Raw genomic sequence first — 18,166 nt, forward strand, 5'->3', positions numbered from 1 at the left:
CAGTCTTTGGTGGAAAAATGTTGAAGTATCTGACCTACTGTCTTCAAAAATAGTTTGTTAGACCACAGATGATGCAAAAAAAAAATAATATTAAAAAGAAAATAAATTGTAAAAAGTAGGCTATGACAAGCAATACTCAATGAGTTAGTGCTGTTTAATATTCAGTCCTGAGGCTTTCTGCGTGATGAGAGATGATAAAAGAGATCCTGCTCAGCTCTTCTTCCTATGAGATCCTTGCGTGTGTGTGTGTGCCTCTGAGTGAGCCATGGACTATGAGCACCACCGATCTCCTCTTTTTAAACATCTCCGCAGCCCACTCCATTCTTCCTTTTGGGCATCCCTCCACACACACAGCTCCTCTCCCCTCCCACTTGCTCAAGTGATGACACATTTCCGTAGCTTCCATACCAGAGCACCGGAACTATCTCCCAGAAACAGTTGGCATGGGAACCGGACAGAGATGTTTGGGAGGGAAGAGTGAGAACAGCACCATGTTTTGTAATGGACTGTGAAAATGAGGAACAATGGTAAAATCAGTTGAAGTTATACAAGCTGATTGATAGGATCCAAAGAAAAGGATGTAACACAGTATGGTGGTACTGTATGTTGCGTTTTTATCATATAGAAGAGTTGAGTTTTTACAGTGGACATGTGGTTGTGATGATATTTAAGAGTGGACGTGAATCTCCTACACACACACAGGAGATTCACAGACATTTCACTTTGTGCATATTTGGCTTGAGGCATATTCATATTTAATCGAATATATTAAGTTTCCATATGAAAATAAAACTAATACAGGCCAAAATGCTGTAAAGCTTACAGCTATGTCCTTCAAAACACAAGTGACAAGACAGATAGCAGAAGAAGTTATTTGAATGAATATTTATTGAAGGCTGGAAGGACAAAAGCAATGTCAATACATCCAAATTATTTCTGATTAGCTCGGCTTTCCACCCCAAACAACATGCCTCTCAAGTTTTAGGAACACGCCAAATACCTAATGCCATTACCCTTGAGAAAAGCACCAGCTTTAGAGCTTAAGTTGGTCCCCAACTACAGCAACCTTAACAGTTAATGAGTCAACGGTCAAGTACAAATGTTGGTAAGGTAAACTCAGTATATCTGAAAAATTCAAATTTGAACCAAAAGAAAGGAAATATGAGACTGCTGCCGACAAACTCTATGAAGAAACAAACTGAACATGTCGATATTTCTAAAGATTGTACAGGATATAAATGGTTTGTACATTTGATTCTAACATTTCAGTACAACATCTCCCTTTACGTTGGCTATTTATCCATAGAGCATCCTTTTATGTTTTTTTTATAGTTAATGTAGTTTGGCCTTATTATGCATGTGGTCCATTCACCATTAGATTTATACTTGAGAGAAAATATTAAGATGAAAAAAGCAAACCAGATCTTTTGTGACTGGTACACCAGACAAATTGTGTAAATCTGAGTGCTTTGAAAGTTTTGATGCGAAATGAAACAAAACAAAAATACCAAAGATTTAGGAATTAAGAAACCAACTATATCACACACATACAAAAAAAACATACTTGTTATATCTTAATGACACATTAGGTGCTCTAGAAATTGTTAGCAGTAAGTTAGTACCACCTCCAGTGTTCTTGTAAATAGCTTTAAGCTATCCCAGCTAAAGTCTGGTCCAAATGCTCAAAGGAAGCTCAAACATACGAACGAACAGAGGCCTCCAACCTCTGACACATAACTTATTATCTACGTCCATCATCATCATGAAAGAATCAATTTCTATCACGTTTTATACAGACAGATGGATAGTTTTGGGGAATGGCTTTTTAGTCTTCCATGTTAGTGTTCCATTCATTAAAGCTGATCACTCAATGAAGAGCCCCACTCTTTGTTCAGTATTTCACACACAACGGTTTTGGGTTTAATACATGTGATGTGAAGGCAACTAGGGGCCAGATGCTGCCTCACATCAGCTATATGACTGGGGAGTAGCACAGGGACAGATACGGAGAGGGTTGCCCAGAAACTGTCACATTTTCCCTCTGTTGTCCATGGCGCAGATGATGATGACGACGATGATGGTAGTTGATGGACCAGTCGTTAACACAGCCGGTCCCTCTTGTCTCTCTCTCCCAGCCCCTTAGCGATCCAGCTAGCCTAGCTTCTGCTTCTTGAGGTAACGAGCACGCTGGGACAGTCCCATCCCCATCACATAGCTGTTGAGGATCTTGGCAGGGAGCAGCGCTGTAGTCACCCAGCCCTACACACACACACACACACACACACACACACACACACACACACACACACACACAGGGAAATCACACAGTCAGCCGCTGGCATTTACAACAGATTAGCATTGGTTTTTCATATTTTTACCCATAGGAACGACAACTGTGGCAAGGACAAATTCAGGCAACTGTGCTGTTTTAATAATGCCAATGCTCTTTTCAATTAAGGTCTAAATTAAAGCCATTTTGGTATACGTCTCTGGAGTAACTTCACATCTTGCATGTAGATAATCAAACCTAAATTTACATTCATGCATAATGCATTTTTAAAACCTTATCTCACTGATGTTATCAACATATACAGGGAAATTTACAGAGTAAGAGACTTGCATTCAGTTATGGTAAATGATGCTTAGAATTAGTTATATGGTACATTTATCTCGATGGTCATATTCACCAGATTTGCATTAAATCATTATCTTCTTCACCTAAATTGTCTGTTTAATCAGCAGTAACTGGACTGCTTCTCATTTGAAACTGTTGTGATTTTGATCTGAAGAGACTTCAGTTTTCTTATTCTCTTTTTAAGATATGGAGCCTGTAATGTTTAATGCTGCTAATGTGGTTTTATGACGCATCATAAATGCTTTTTTTTTTATTGACTTGAATATTTAAATAATTACCTTTCCATTTCCATCTTAATTGTATAATTTCATTTCTCATGCTAATTTACTTTAAAGCTGAAATGTGTTCATTTTTTAAACTGATATATCATTTAAACCGCAGTAGCTCTTATAATAGATTATTCATTTGAATTATGGACATGGTTGAGTGCAGTCAAACAGTAAAAAAAAAAAGAAAAGAAAGAAAAGGGTCCATTTACTGCGGAAAGACATTAAACATCCATTACCTTGTATAATGTTTGTGCTACCTAACTGGTCAATGACATTTTCCAAAGCAGAACAACAACAGGATGACATTTCAAACTAACTTTCTCAAATGTTGTGTGAAATGTTTACCACGGTTCTACATCTTGGAATTGTGCAAACTAAATCACATAAACAAATGAACTACAGCGAGGATGGCACAACTATAAATAAAAAATGTAGAAGGTTTTAGATTGCAGCTTTACAGCAGGCTCAATTAGATGCTGGTGAATTATGGACAATGACTAGGAGATGGGAAGAGACGTACTGCACAATTTAAAAGGGAGGGGGATTATCGGATAATCAAATCACACAATACTTTTGGGCAGCGTGTTTGATTTAGTCAAATATAAGTCGTTTACATTTATCTGCACAAACACTGTGGACTGCACAGAATCAACAAAAAAGTCCTGTCGATGCTGACTGTGATTTATTGACCACCTGTAACGTAATATAATAGAACTGCTGTTATGGATGGTGGTGTTGTTCATTTGAATATCAATAAACATGAACATTGATATGCAGGTCACACAGATCCACAGTTTCCAAACACATCATGGACGAACAAGGGGGAGAGAAAATGACTGTTGTGCTGTCTCCTTTCTGACGCCCGTGTCAACGCAGAGTAATTACAGGGCTGGGCTGCAGACAATGCTGAAAGGTAGCGAAGCATCCCACTCCATTATTTCAGAATATATTTACCTTTTGACAGATGCTTGAGCAAACTGTTGACATACTATTAGTTTAGTGAATGCAGATGAGCAGGTAGGGAGCTCTTTTGTATAAAGTAAAAATTACAGCCCGATGAGGTTTCGGTCTTGCTGACAAACATTGTCAAACAACTGCGTTTTTCTAATGTCATATTATGATACTGCAGAGAAACCAGCTATATTAGAACAATATCACTATGTTCTGTGCGTCCCCTTCCTGCCAGATACCAAAGGAACATTTCAGTTGTTCAAGCCGATTATATAAATGGATTACAGTATGCGGAGGAACATTTGGCCTGCAGTATAATTTTACGTTCCAGCTGGCCGAAGCACTCTCAGCAGATCTTGAGTCATTTTCAGTGGTCAGTCATGTGTGCAGGCAAATGGAGGTGTAGGTGCTCAGTTAGTGGCCAATGCCGGTCTCCATTACATGCAAACAATATGCTAGTAAATGCCAAGACTTTCAATAAAGAGAATACAATGAGGTTCTGCTTTGTATTAAAGAGCATGTATTTGTTTTAAAGAAATGGTTCCAAAAATCTTGGCTCTTTCGCCTGGAATATGTTTTACCTTATTCTACAGAGTTTGATCATTGGTCCCTGCTCCCAGCTTTCCATACTCAGACTTACCATAATGGCATGGGGCAGGTATCCGTTGGTCTGGGTCTGTAGTCCGACAGTGTTGAGCTCAGCTGAAACGTAGCGCTCAGGACTGGGCTTGTCCAGCGTCGCCCGTCGGATCTTACTCAGCTTGGTCGCAACAAAAAATGGCAGAACGCTCTGGGGAGAGAAAGGGAATGCAGTGGTTAGGTAAATGAGTAATGCGTCTAGTTTCATAGCTCACATATTTTGTCAAATCTGAATTATTGAAAATCGAATAAATAGAGTTTAATAATAATAGTTGTATCACCTTTGTTTCAAACAAAGGGATTTTCCTCCAAAGTTATAATTTTTGGACTAGTTATGCTAGAGATAAGCAAACCTTATTAAAACCATGTGGGATGAAACTAAGAAGAGGTTCCCAGATTTACCTGGATGATTATGCCTTTGTTCTTGTATTCAGCCTGCAGTCCTCGGGAAAAGAAGTCCACAAATGCCTAGAAAAGATAAAGCAGGTCATTAATCCCATAAAAAAAACTTTTATTCCATTACAATAAATAACGATGGCACGAATACTAAAAAGTTATGGGATGTTAATTCTCAAAAGAATAAGAACATATTCAGTGGGGAATCTGTGCACAAAGGGTTCATGTACCATGGACTTTCACAATGTTAATGGCAGTAGCAATGAACTTGGGTGACGTTTGATTTAATTGAGCATTAAACTAGACATTCGCCCTAGATGGCTTTTAGATGCACTTTTAGACTTGCAGTGCAGCAACCGGGACTTAAATAAACATGACCCAGTATTAAAGACTCTGCCAAATTAATCAGCTGAAACTGTGAACAGCAGGCTGTTTTTAAGCTAACAAACACACACGAGACAGTTATATAAAACATTATGACACCACATGCTCCTATAAACATTTTTAAATTGGTACACTACCTCGGGACCTGAGTTAGTCACCAACTTATTTATATTCAACAATTAAAACAGTCAATATGAACAAAGACAATCCCTGCCTTTATCCCTACACGCAATGAAATGTTGAACTAACGTCTATCGACATCAGTAGATCTAGTCTTGCCTCAGTGTATTCGTGTAGATGAGACAGAATAATTCATAACGTGAGAATAAAGAAAAAAGGGATTTTTCCCCGTGGACCACGATATATGGTAAGATGTAAACTGTTTATTATGCGTGGATGCGTCCATAGAGAGTTATTCAGTTAACCCTTGATGGAAAAGGTCATAAACCATGTCTTGCAATTACCTTGGAGGAAGAGTAGAGACTAAGCAGAGGAACGGGGTACATCCCACTGGCAGAGGAGATGTTGAGGATGGCCCCCTTCTTCCTGGAAACACAGGAATATAAGCAAATGTTATTTGAAACATTGAAGAGTAAGATATAACGTATAAGAGAATATGGGCAACATGCACAAAACCCTAAAGCCTGTAATTAATTCCAGAATGATGTAAGAACAGGCTGTGTGTGCGCTCGCAAGCTGAACCAAAAGTGCTCCTGTTGTGCATCAAAGACGAGCTAGTGGGTATTGATAAGATCAAAAATGCAGCAACATCAATACGTAAATGTTTATAATATGAAGATATTTTAGCCGCAGCATGTGCTGCATTTATACAATATTTATTCTAACCTACAGGTGGATGATATTTTTAGATACTCTTTGATATGGGGCTATGAATCTTTTGATATCCCAGGATTCGATCATGGAGTCACGATTCGATTCAAAATGGTTTCTCGAATCTTAACGATTCCCAATTCTAAATCGATTTCTGGATTCAGTTCAGGATCTACTCCAGTCCACTGTGTGCTAAAAGGCGTCATTTTGCAAATTATGAATCGATTTAAAATCGCGGAAGATAGGAATCGAATTTTTACATGCATCAATTTCTCTCAACACACCTACTTTGATACACCTTTTTGTACGAGTATAAGATGGCCAGGGAAGTGACAGCTTTCAGACTTAATTTCAAGCAGTCACAACAGTTACAATTATTTACACAGGACTGTTTAATGATGTTGTAACTTTATTTTCTGACTGTTGGCGAAGACAGGCTAATACTTCCCATTGACTTCCAGTATTTTTGATAAGCTAATTAGCGATGAGACCAATGCCTATGTCTCCTTCAATAATGCACACACAGTTAAAGGTATGGTTTCTGTCATCTTGTCTGGAACCCAATAGTGAGGCTTAAGGTAAAAACTAAAATAATTGAACTATTCCTTAAGCTGTGGACATAGCCAGACTAAGCTGTTTTCCTGAGTCTCCAGTATTATATATTAAATGGAATGATATGAGGAGCCGTATGAATTTCTCACTCGACATTTGTAAATAGCATATGCCAAAATATTCCTTTTTTTACAGTTTATATAAAATCATAACATTGCTTAAAATAACTAGGACTTATTCATTTAGACGATACAGCTTTATAAGACAATAATATGATAACAACATTTCAAATTGATGAACGATACTATCATCTATCCATCCTCCGGGGCGGTGTACTGCTTGATGCATGCATGCTGGTGTTAATTACTAAAGATTCACAGACTGCGGTAATAGAATTAGCAAAAGACAGACAAACCTACCTCTCCACCATTCCAGGTAATACAAGACGGGTCATCTGGGAAACACAATGCAAAGGGTAAGAGAGAGTGGAGGCAAGTGTGTGAAACAGAGTAAAAACATTAGGTGTTTGAATGTGTGTGGGTTAGGGATGAGTGTGTGGAGGAGTGGGACCACATTTGTTAAGTTGTGCGTGTGGGTTGCGCGTGGAGAGGTTGTTGGGGAGGGAAGACGGAGAGAGAAAGGAAATGATAATGATAGCAGAGGGAGCAGTTTAAAGAAATATTGAATGACATAAATTAAGTGCTAAGAGAGTGGGTGGACTAGCTGCTGCTTCAAGGTACTGCTGAACGCAGAGAAGAGGGAGGGAAGTGACTTACTAGGCTGTGTGTGTGTGTGTGTGTGTGTGTGTGTGTGTGTGTGTGTGTGTGTGTGTGTGTGTGTGTGTGTGTGTGTGTGTGTGTGTGTGTTCATTGGTCTGTGGGAGTAACTGACACAACCCGAACCATCTTAACCATTTGAATCCACTTGGACAAACTTAACTACTCATAGGCAACCCAGAGGTCACAGTGAAACATAAAGACATATATTACCAGCTCCATGTTTTGCAAATGTTTTAAACTGGACCACTTATTTAGGATGATCTCTGCTACAGGGCTTGACTTAATGATAGCATTTAAGAGCATGTACACAACCCTTAAACTTTGTCATTTGTAATTATTTAGAACTTTTTGACCAGTTTGATCTATCAACATAGGCACACGGCTGTAATCACAAGGTGCCTCCACTAAATAACAACTTGAAAAAAGGACATTACATTGACATTAAAAAGCTCCTTTTCTGTCGATTCAAAAAGCCTCGATTAGATATACAGCTCAAAAAAAAAGAGAACTCTCCAAATATTCAGTGTCTCTTGTTTTACTCTTTAGAGGCATGTTTGTTTGAATAAAATTAACATTTTGGTTTTATAATATAAACCACTGACAACATTTCCACCAAATTCACAATAACAATATTGTCATTTAGAGCATTTTCAATAAGCAATGTAGAGATGAAGATTGAAGAAAAATCCAGACCGCTCCCTTAATTTTTTCCGGGGCTGTATGTTTTCAAATGAATAACACTCACCTGGCACACTGAGGTAATGTTAATGTTGACCATGGTATCAATGAACTAAAAGAAGAAAAACGGGAGCATTACTAACACTTTGACGGTCTCTTTGTGTATTACTTACACATATCATTGTTCAGGAATGTGGACAGTTTTATGCATTCAAGTATTGACTGCTGGTATGAAAGATGTTATCCTGTCATTTGTTAAAGCATGAGATATGTGCTCCAACACCAAAGGCTGTTTGCCCCTGATGGGACACTATGTCAATTCTGAAAGAGGAAATAACCAATACATTATCGTATAAATGAAAAGTGTAACTCCAAAGCAATGAAACACAATTTCACTATCAAGTTTTGCGGCAACAACCTTACTTGATCTGGCATGACCAGTAGCTGCTAGGTATGCTGCAGTGTAACTGACATTACTGAGTCACTGTGTTGGCTCTATGACACTTTACTACGTGTGCTATTGTAAGACTACTACACTTTTGCATTTATCCATTTTTTTTGTCACGTGTTGCCACCTTTGAGCAAATAACTACATGGGATCACTTTAAGCTAAGCAGGAGAGCATAAGTACAGTAAGTTATAAATAACAAATGTATTCCAGTCAAAATGATAGAACAATAGCATGACATTTATTTTTTATGGAGCTCGGTTCTAACAGCACATGAGCACTATTGTTCATAAGGTAGAAAACTGATCTAAGTGGAAAGGATCCAGTTTATAGTTAAGCTAGATTGATCAAACATGTGTAAAAGAGTAAATTGTTCTATGGACATCGTATTCTTCATATGACTGTATGATATAAACACTTATACAATACACAAATAAAAACTTAACATTTATGGAAATAATCAATAAATAACATTTAACTTACCCTGTCCAGATCGGGGACGTTGAGGAAAAATTCAGGGTAAGAATATGATACACCAACATTGTTCACTGCGAACAAAAGAAAAATAACAGCACTATGTCATAAAAATACTACAACATGAAATATTAGGATGTTGTGAACAGAGTGTTATTCCTCTTCCCAATCTTAGGAGGGCAGCAAAGGGCTGATGAATGAACTGTCTGATTATATGAAAACCTCATATTTATCATGGTGGATTATAGAGCATTCCTGATGTCTGCGGGCCTTCATTAGGATTGAACGTGTCATCTTGTATGACTAACTGATCACATTTTATTAAAAGAGCGGTGGCCTAAGCACCTACTGCTGCAGTCTTACCCAAAACTCCAATCTCCAGTCCTGCAAGTCCAGCTTCAATCCTTGAGTAGATATCTACAGCACTGAAGTCTGCTGAGATGGTTTTGGTGTCCACACCACATTTGCTTGCTGAGGGCACAAATATGCATACACATTTAAAAGTTTGTACACATATTCATATTGAAGGAATTTTTCCTTAATTAGACTAAAGGTTATATGTCACGCTCATGGCCCGTCTCATTCACCGCAATAATTTAGCTCTGTGTTTTACGTCAATGTAGGCACAGCTGGTATGATAAGGCTCACCGTCACCAAGGAGACCAAGGTGTCAGGCTGTGTTTTTAAAGCAGACTCTACACCGATAGACAAACCGTCTATTCTTTGCATCTGCTGTGAAGTGACACACATTGTGACTAGTGTAACTGAGGTTACATAGTTTCCTTACTTTTGAATTAAACTACAGAAAAAAAAACTTTACCATGATATTAAATATTTTAAATGTGCCTGCCTTTATGTATGATTATGAAAAGTGTTTGTGAATCACCACATAGCTCACCGAGACAAGGCACGAGAAAATAAATCCTCCTTTATCATCTATGAGGATATCCCTCCCTTGAGAGGAAGCTTTTATTTAATTAAACTGATTCACTTTCAGCTCCAGCAGGAGGCTTTACTGACTCATAACCAAAAGCATGAGAGTCCTGCTGAATCCCCGCTCAATAAATGGATCACTTTTGAAAAAAAAAAATCTATTCAATGGATCTTTCATCCATTAGTCATTTAGCCCTATTGGAATATCACACAGTGCAATATGCAACATTTCAGGTTGAGGATAAATAAGGCTGTACAGTATCGCTGCATGATTCATTTAGAGTGAACTCCAGGCTAGCAGCTGTCATACTTAACACTATATTAGTCTTGTGCCGTTGGACAGCATGTACTGTTGATTTCCCTCGACTAGAACATGTTGGGATTAGTTCCATTGATAGATTAAAACGAAGTAATATCAAGCTACATGCTATAATTCACAGTGATTTATATCAAACTTTTCTACAATAATCCATCAGTATTAAATAAACTTCCATCGTTGTCCATGTCTTGCAATATTTTTTAGTCCAAATTGTTTATGATTGGTCTTTACACGTGTGAAATATACAGGCATAGGACTCACAGATCGCCTTGGAAACGTCATCCAGCCTCTCCTGGGAGCGGCTGATCAACACGATGGAAAAGCCTCTGCGTGCGAGCTGCAAACACAGAAGAAAAAAACATGTCACAGAAAGGTCACATTGTACTGTCCAACACATACGGCACACAGGTAGCACGGCAGTGGACGTCATAACGTTGGCCTGTAGTGGTGATCAACCTTATAAAAGTAACCATTTAGAAAAGTAACCATTTAGAAAGTTTGGAGCTATCTTAGTTAGCATTTTTAAATTGTAACTTTGAAATGAACTTCAGCTTGAAAGCATGGATATGAATGCACAAACTTTCAACGCACAGTTTACAGAATCTTAAATCTTCAGTCTCAGGAAAATGAACCAGCAAGCAATGACCTGAATATACGAAAGGTCAGAAGAACATACATTATTAATACAAACCTAAATGTTCCAAGCACATCCTTATGAATGATTTAATATTGCACATGGGGTTGACAGAGATAAACTGAACACTCCCACTCTTTGTGCTTTAGGTTTGGAGCCAGAAAGTGTACAGAGTGTGGGGAATCTTACCTCCTCCGCATACGCTTTCCCAATCCCATCTGTGGCTCCTGTCACAACTAAAAGGGAAGGAAAAGGAACAGAGATTGATTTAGAGGGGGAAAATATATAGATTGTTCTAAATTACATGCATGTAAGTTAATGGGGGAATATATGCTTTTCCATATTGACTGGGGAATTCACTGTGCTAAAAAATAAATAAATAAGAAAGGACATTTTGCTCAACCCGGACCAAAATTAGATGAACACATGGGACATGGGTGTAGGGCCATTAAGCGTGTGTGTTAGCACTGTGTAAACCACACCTTTACAATCAGAGCTCACTGTAGTCTGAAATGTGCTCTGTTAGCTTGAGCTAGTAGTGCTGTTTGAAAGATTTCCACAAAAGCAAAAAAATAAGTAAAATGGACGCCAAGAATGTTTGTTTGCTGTCAACTTGAGTATAGTGTCTTTTTTTAAATCTGCCTTTGGTGTGAAATCAAGTTGAAGTCTTAACACTGCTTATACACAGTGCATAACAACCTCAGCAGTGCTAGCCAGTGGCCACCACAGATGAACAGCGCCACCTCCAGGAGCTTCATCACCACAATGAGTCGATGGTAAAGCTTATCAAAGTGGAGGAATGGTATATTGACAAGTAATCCATGAAACCTGTACGTAGTGCAAACACTCAAATGATGGCCAAGCAAGAAAAAAAAACCTTTAGACAAATATAATACATTGACTTTCAAGGATTAATGGCTGACAGTCAGCGTAAAGAGATGCACTGCAGTACTAGTACATGGAGAGAGCAGCAGAGGCAAATAAGGAGGACAAGGAGAGAGGAGGGAGAGAGATGGGTCCGCTCTGTCATCAGTGGCGGATGCCCTGGAACTGCCTGGCACAAACAGCAGCAGAGCAGTGGGGGCCTATTTATAGCATTAGCCATCTTTCAGAAGGAGCTATTCATCACACCTCTGGCTAAATATACCAAAGAGTGTATCAGGAGTGGGATAGAGAGTCAGGGTCAGGGAGTTACTCTATGTCTCTGTGTAACCTGTAAGACCTGCTTCAAGAGAAACATTCAACTTTCACTGTGTGAATATGTGCATTGCTTTTGTTGCTCTTGTGTTCTTCTTAGGTATTAAATCAATATGGTGTAATTATAAATCAGTTCATATTTAATGTTATGTTCATTGTACCTCTTGTGATTTTAAGAACTACACATTGTTGGGCTCAGGCTCATTTATACTACTTGCATAAGTGCAATCTCTGTGAAAAAACAGATCTTGTGGATCACATCACTGCGGTTTCTGAGGTCTTTACAGTTATAAAGCAATAAATGGTTTGGGGCTAAAATACATTACTGATCTGGTGATACGTTATGAACCATCCCTCAGGTCGTCTGGGACAGGTCTACCTTCAGTCCCCCGAGTCAAGACTAAACACAGAAGCAGCTTTCAGTTTTCATGCACCACATATTTGGAACACATTCCCAGAAAACTTGCTCTCCCAGTGCTGCGACTCTCAGCTCTTTAAAATCAAAGCTTGCCTTTTAACCTGTAACTTTTTATTTGCTTCTCTTTATTGTCCTTTAAAATGCAATTTATTTTTTATTGTTAACAATTGTTCTGCCTGTTTTTGCCTTTTTGTTTTCTCTTTAATGCAATTTCAATATTTTCCTATGTCTTATTTTGTGATGTATTTTTTATGCCCTTGTAAAACCATTTTGAATTGCCTTGTGCCTGAATTGTGCAATATAAATAAACTTGCCTTGGTACCAGAGACCAGTCTTAGTTAACTAAAGAATCGTCGTAATTTGGAGTTATTTGTATTTGTAGCCCGCTTCCTAAGCTCAATAAAATTAAGGAGTTTATTGTTTTATACTAAAGATTTGTTCATTGTGATTATACATGCTGGAATAGGCAGTTAAAGGAGATGAAACCCTCTTTGGAGGCCAGAAACCGTCTTACAACATTAGCACAGCATGAACAAATGCATTCCCCTACACGGAAGGAGGCAGGGGAAAAAACTGCATGGCGATAAGTCTGGCAACAAGATTGAACATAGCTCAGGGACTGAAACATCCATTGCAGGACCGATACTTGAACTGTCACAGATATCGCCTATGCTGCAGGCCGCCCCTGAGGTGCCAGTGGAAAACTAGTCCGACCTCTCGGTGGTGTAACACCTAGGTCTGGTCTGCATGTCCCGCATGTGACATGCAGCTTGCGGAACATTTGTCATATTGTACCTGTCTCGTCGTGTCAACCTGAAGACATATGTCAAAGACTTTAGACGTTATTGTCCCCAAAAGGAAATTCTTTGCATTCAAAAGGTACGTTACGAATATAAACCTGTTTGTAGACTCAGGGAAATGACAGAGTAATTAGCCTGTCCTCTTTATAAGAATGTAGAAGAACTACAAAAGGTACACCTGTGTTATTTTACCTGAGGGGTCCAAATACTTTCCACACATAATAGAACAACCTGACACAAGTAGCAGAACGACTCAGGTAAAACTGTACAACAATATATCAAAACCCAATTTTGTCTCCATACGGCACACAAACAAGTAAAGGAAAGTAATGCATCATAGTATGAAATAACTACATTTATCTGATTTGGACGCACCTGAATTCATCAAATAAATAATTTGACTGTTACTCAAACTTTAAAATAGCTATTCAAGACTAGATTATTTTTTGAGAGTTCAAATAAAAAGTGATGCAGGGCTCATAACTTTCATAACATAAACAGCTGATGGCACTGAGCCAGGCTTTTTCAAATTGCTGTTAGGGACTTTTTTCAGCGCGCACACAGGACAGACATGTAGCGGATGGTGAGCAGATACCGACATTTTACTTAAGTTACAATTAATAAATTGTTTTGTTGTTATGGTCGTGCGAGTTTTAAATGGTTATAGTGAATATTTCGGCTAAAAATAAAGTTTGGCTTCGTTAGCTTCTTGGCCTCCGAAGACCATGGGCCCCCCAAAGGGCTGGGCCCTAGAAAGCTTTCCCACTTTCTACCCCTTACGGGCGGCCCTGGCTTGTGTTTTCTTTTATGTAGGACCCCTCTGTGTTGGCTTCCCCAATGCAGTTGTCTCATTGAAGAGTACTAATCCCATCCCAGTCTCGTCTTTCCTTTAACATTATACCTCACTGCATGCATTTGGATCATTTAAGGATTATAGACATTTTACAACATTTAAGTATCAGGATCTATGTGGTGAATATATGGGATTAGTGTGATCATCTTAAAACTCAGCTTGCCATATTGCTGCTGCTCTACACATGACTTTGGTGGTCTTCATAAAATGTTGTCTGTGCTGTTATATCCCTGCAGAGCCATTAAAGTGTATTTTTGGTGGCCATTTTGTTATTTTGACAATACTATTCATCCCTCCTCCTAACTCATCTTGTGTCTATCTAACCTTTGCTGAACCCATCTCCCCTTTGTGTGATCTTCCTGAGAACAGATGATGCTGCGGTGCCAGGCGTTCTCTAGGGCTGCAGCCAGAAAGGAGGGAGTATGGGAGGGAGGAGAGGACAGAAAATGACAAACGGGAACATGGGGGATCCTGGGGGCAACTAAATATAGCACAGAGGAGAGAGAGAGTGAGAGAGTGATGGAGAGTCTGCAGGCACGGTCATGAGGAAAACGTAGACGGCACGGTTATTTTTAGCCGTTTTTAAGAATGAACAATTTGCAGTCGGAGCGTGAAAAAAAAGAAGCTTTTACAGCTGAGTGCATGTTCCCTTCAGTTAAATCAAACAGGATCTAATTTTAGGAATTGCCGTCCTCTGCAAATGTAGGTTAGACTGGCTCGCTTGCGTCACCATTGGGGTGTTTGGGTTTGATAGCTAATCTCATGCAGTAATAATTAGTAGAAGATATGATGATCAGTGTGGGCATGCACGTAACATAACTGTATAAGAAACTTTTGACAAGTCTGCAAAACTGTACTGGCAAGATTAACCCATATAGGTCAGCCAAGCACACGTCATTGTCGGAACAGCGACGTAAATGGGCTGACAAAGCTAGGAGACCCTTATATTGTGTAGTTCCACGCTGCAGCACACTCCAATGTAATGTGTAATATTTGGGGTTCTGCTCCTATGCCACTGTTCTCGTGAACAAAACAACAATCAGGCTGTCATAGATAGGAACATCTCCACTAAAAACTGATATTTGAATATTCGCATTGAAAAATGTGAGGGTTTAAAATGGACAATACATTTACAAGAGACAGCACTGACAGGTTTGTGAGGAACTGCTTATATATCATTTAATGTCTTATGATATTGATTTAGAAATCTTCATGAGCCTTGATGTTATAATATAAGGCTGCTTTATTAATAATACATGCAGCACTGTTTCAGATAGCAAGACCGTGTTTGACTAGAATGACCCAATAGTTATCTTTGTGAGACTGCCACAAACTATACTGCTCACACTCACACACACACTTAACACAAAAAGAGTGAGATGTCGGTACCAGTGAACCAGAATCCAGAGATGTAGCGTCTCATTTATGAATGGCTCTGCTCCGGTTACATAACCGGGCCATCCCAGCAATCACGTCCGACCACTGAGAAACAGTTTGTGAATGAGAGCAGAACGCAGAGGCTGACAGGCTCCCTTTGCCTCATTCGGAAGCAGTTAGCATATTACGTGATGCAAAGATTTAAAAAAATTAAAATAAACTTCTGATGCGATTCTATTTTTAGCTGCACACACAAACACACACAAAGCGAGTTTAAAGGCTACTTAAGTTAGCACCCTGAAAACAGTTGGGTTTCTCCAGCAGACTGATGGTGACTGTGGTATGCACCGGTGGAAAAAAATACTTTTAATTGTGAGTCTAAACTTAAAACAATAAAATACCAGAGATACCAAGTAAAAAAAATAGATTGTAAAAGATCCATTGCAAATACATGGAAAATTCCTTTCCTCCTGTATATAAAAAATTCTCAAAAACGTTTTTAGCTCTTCTGGAATGCTCACCAATATCATTATATAAAAAACTCTAAAAACCTGTGCTTTATTTCAGATTTTGATACTATTGCGTGAAGCGATGTGACCAGTTTGTTCAAATGTCAAGGTCCTGGCAGTGAGTGAGCAGCCTGGGCAGATGGACAACAGTATTCAGTCCAATATGATAATCCTCCCTCCAGCCATAATCCAATCACAAGCTCTACTACAGTTAAATGATACCCAATGAGAAACAAGCTGATCATTCCCTGCCCATTCCTTTATTTATTTTTTCTTTCTACAGAAATGCTGTAGTGTGTTTAGTAAATCCTTCCTTTTATATTAAATACATTGAAAAAACATACGACAACTGCTAACCTGTAAAAAAAAAAAAAAAAAAAAAAAAAAACACATTATGCATTCCTCAGGCAGGTTTGTCCAAGGCTTCCAGGCCTGCATTGCTCAATGGCCTGTTATCTACTACAGCTGATATACTGAAGACAAAAGATGTGTTGCTGCATTAGAGACCATGGAATTTGAAGGCTGTAGATAAAAAGCTATTTAATACAAATGATGTTGTTTGCTCTTGCTAAAAAAAAAACACATTAAGTTGAAAAATCAACTGTGTTAACTGTTAGGTTGTTGAAAGCCAGCAAACAATGATTTTGGCTGTGGTGCACATGCTATAGCTTTCCGCCAGGAGAGGTCAGTGAACAACAGTGCTTTTAGAACTTTGAATCATCAGTAACTCTTTCACAATTATAGAGCTATTCACTATTAGTGAGTTTATTTAGGTCACAGGTGGCTCTTTGTATGTCTGTGTTTATCGAATAATGTTTCTTTTATACAGTATTAGCCTACATTGTTGAAGCCTGAAACCCAATAATTCCATTGCCAATGATTACTGCTGCAAATGTTGCGAGTATGTAAACCATCTTAAATCTTCAAATTGTAGTAACAAATAATAAAAATGAAAAAAAAAAATGCCAAAGAGTTTTTATTTTTAAAGCTGTCTTCAAATGTAGTATCAAGGTTGTTGCTCATCTGCATAGTAGCCCACAAACAATTAGTACGTCTATAGGCTACTACAAAAAAGTAAAATAACATGTGGCTCCTCCTGCTCCTCCTCCTTACATGTTGGTATGATATTTTACATTTAATTCATTACTACACGCATCCCTTTTGTTTGCTAATTATGCCTATATGTTTGGAATATACTAACAAAACACTGAATGCCATAGACTTCACCAGTAACACTTTTGTCCCGAACTCCCCAAAGTCGTTTTTTTTTTTTTTTTTTTTTATCTCACCTGCCCATTTCCCCAGCTTGGCGGGTGACACGAGCCGTCCGTTGCCCAGCACCCACACCCTGATCCCGGCCAGCAGACTGCACGCGGAGCTGATTGAGAGCCAGGCCGCGGTTAGAGCACCGAGCACCAACAACGGCGTCTCAACGGCCCGAAACACTGCTTCCCCTCCGGACGACATTCCTGCACAGCACACACTCCTCTGTCGCTATTAACAGTCAAGCCTGGACTGGACTATATGACCTCTACGCTTGGTGAAGTTAATAAAGAGTGCTCAAAGTACAAATAAATGCATTCGCCAAAGAGGATTCAGGATGATTTCTGCTTCCGCGTTGGACACTTCCGCATCAGCTCTTGGCTGTCTGTGATTGGCTCCCTCTTTTTTTTCTTTCTTTTCTGCTTTTGGTGGCAGATTACAACAACTCGGAGCAGTACTGCCATCTACCGCACAAACACAAAAACATGTTTTACATGTACGTGATATCGCATTGGCATGAGCTGTAAATGTATGCTTCTCTTACTACTTTTCTCTTCAATGTGGTAAGACCATCTGTGTTTTACTTAGGCCTATGATTTAAAAAAAAATATATATAGGCCTAAATATGTTTATTATTGTATAATATGTAGGCTATTCATGTGACAGCCATCCAGTTTCGCAAGGTTTATAGTACGTGAGATTAACACATGTATTTCTACATCCAGAATATTCTTACAAATCCCACATTTATTTTCTTTTTACCTACACCTTAATGTGTATCAAATATTTGACATTTCAACACATACACTTTGCAGCTTAATTCATTC

General features: G+C 38.8%; 1 protein-coding gene across 1 annotated transcript; it reads right to left on the reverse strand.

Annotated features, from left to right (window-relative positions):
- Positions 1-876: 876 nt before the first annotated feature.
- Positions 877-17,703, reverse strand: hsd17b12b (hydroxysteroid (17-beta) dehydrogenase 12b). The gene is made up of 11 exons (XM_080026101.1): positions 17,366-17,703; positions 11,112-11,158; positions 10,550-10,625; positions 9,400-9,507; positions 9,046-9,110; positions 8,182-8,226; positions 7,077-7,111; positions 5,739-5,820; positions 4,897-4,962; positions 4,496-4,645; positions 877-2,259 (listed from the first exon to the last, which is right to left on the reverse strand). Exons 1-11 carry the CDS (start codon positions 17,541-17,543, stop codon positions 2,152-2,154), a joined length of 960 nt encoding a protein of 319 aa, XP_079882227.1. The 5' UTR covers positions 17,544-17,703; the 3' UTR covers positions 877-2,151.
- Positions 17,704-18,166: the final 463 nt, after the last annotated feature.

This window comes from Ammodytes marinus (genome assembly GCF_949987685.1).
Source record: "Ammodytes marinus genome assembly, chromosome: 1".
In the NCBI taxonomy this organism is placed as follows: Eukaryota; Metazoa; Chordata; class Actinopteri; order Uranoscopiformes; family Ammodytidae; genus Ammodytes; species Ammodytes marinus.

What these genes read in the sequence shown, in the direction of transcription:
- hsd17b12b (XM_080026101.1), bottom strand. Translation starts at nt 17,543, where the DNA reads ATGTCGTCCGGAGGGGAAGCAGTGTTTCGGGCCGTTGAGACGCCGTTG. An exon ending in ACTGGAGATTGGAGTTTTGG is followed by an intron (nt 9,111 to 9,399) that starts GTAAGACTGCAG and finishes TTTTGTTCGCAG; the next exon opens with TGAACAATGTTGGTGTATCA. An exon ending in GTCTCTACTCTTCCTCCAAG is followed by an intron (nt 4,963 to 5,738) that starts GTAATTGCAAGA and finishes TATCTTTTCTAG; the next exon opens with GCATTTGTGGACTTCTTTTC.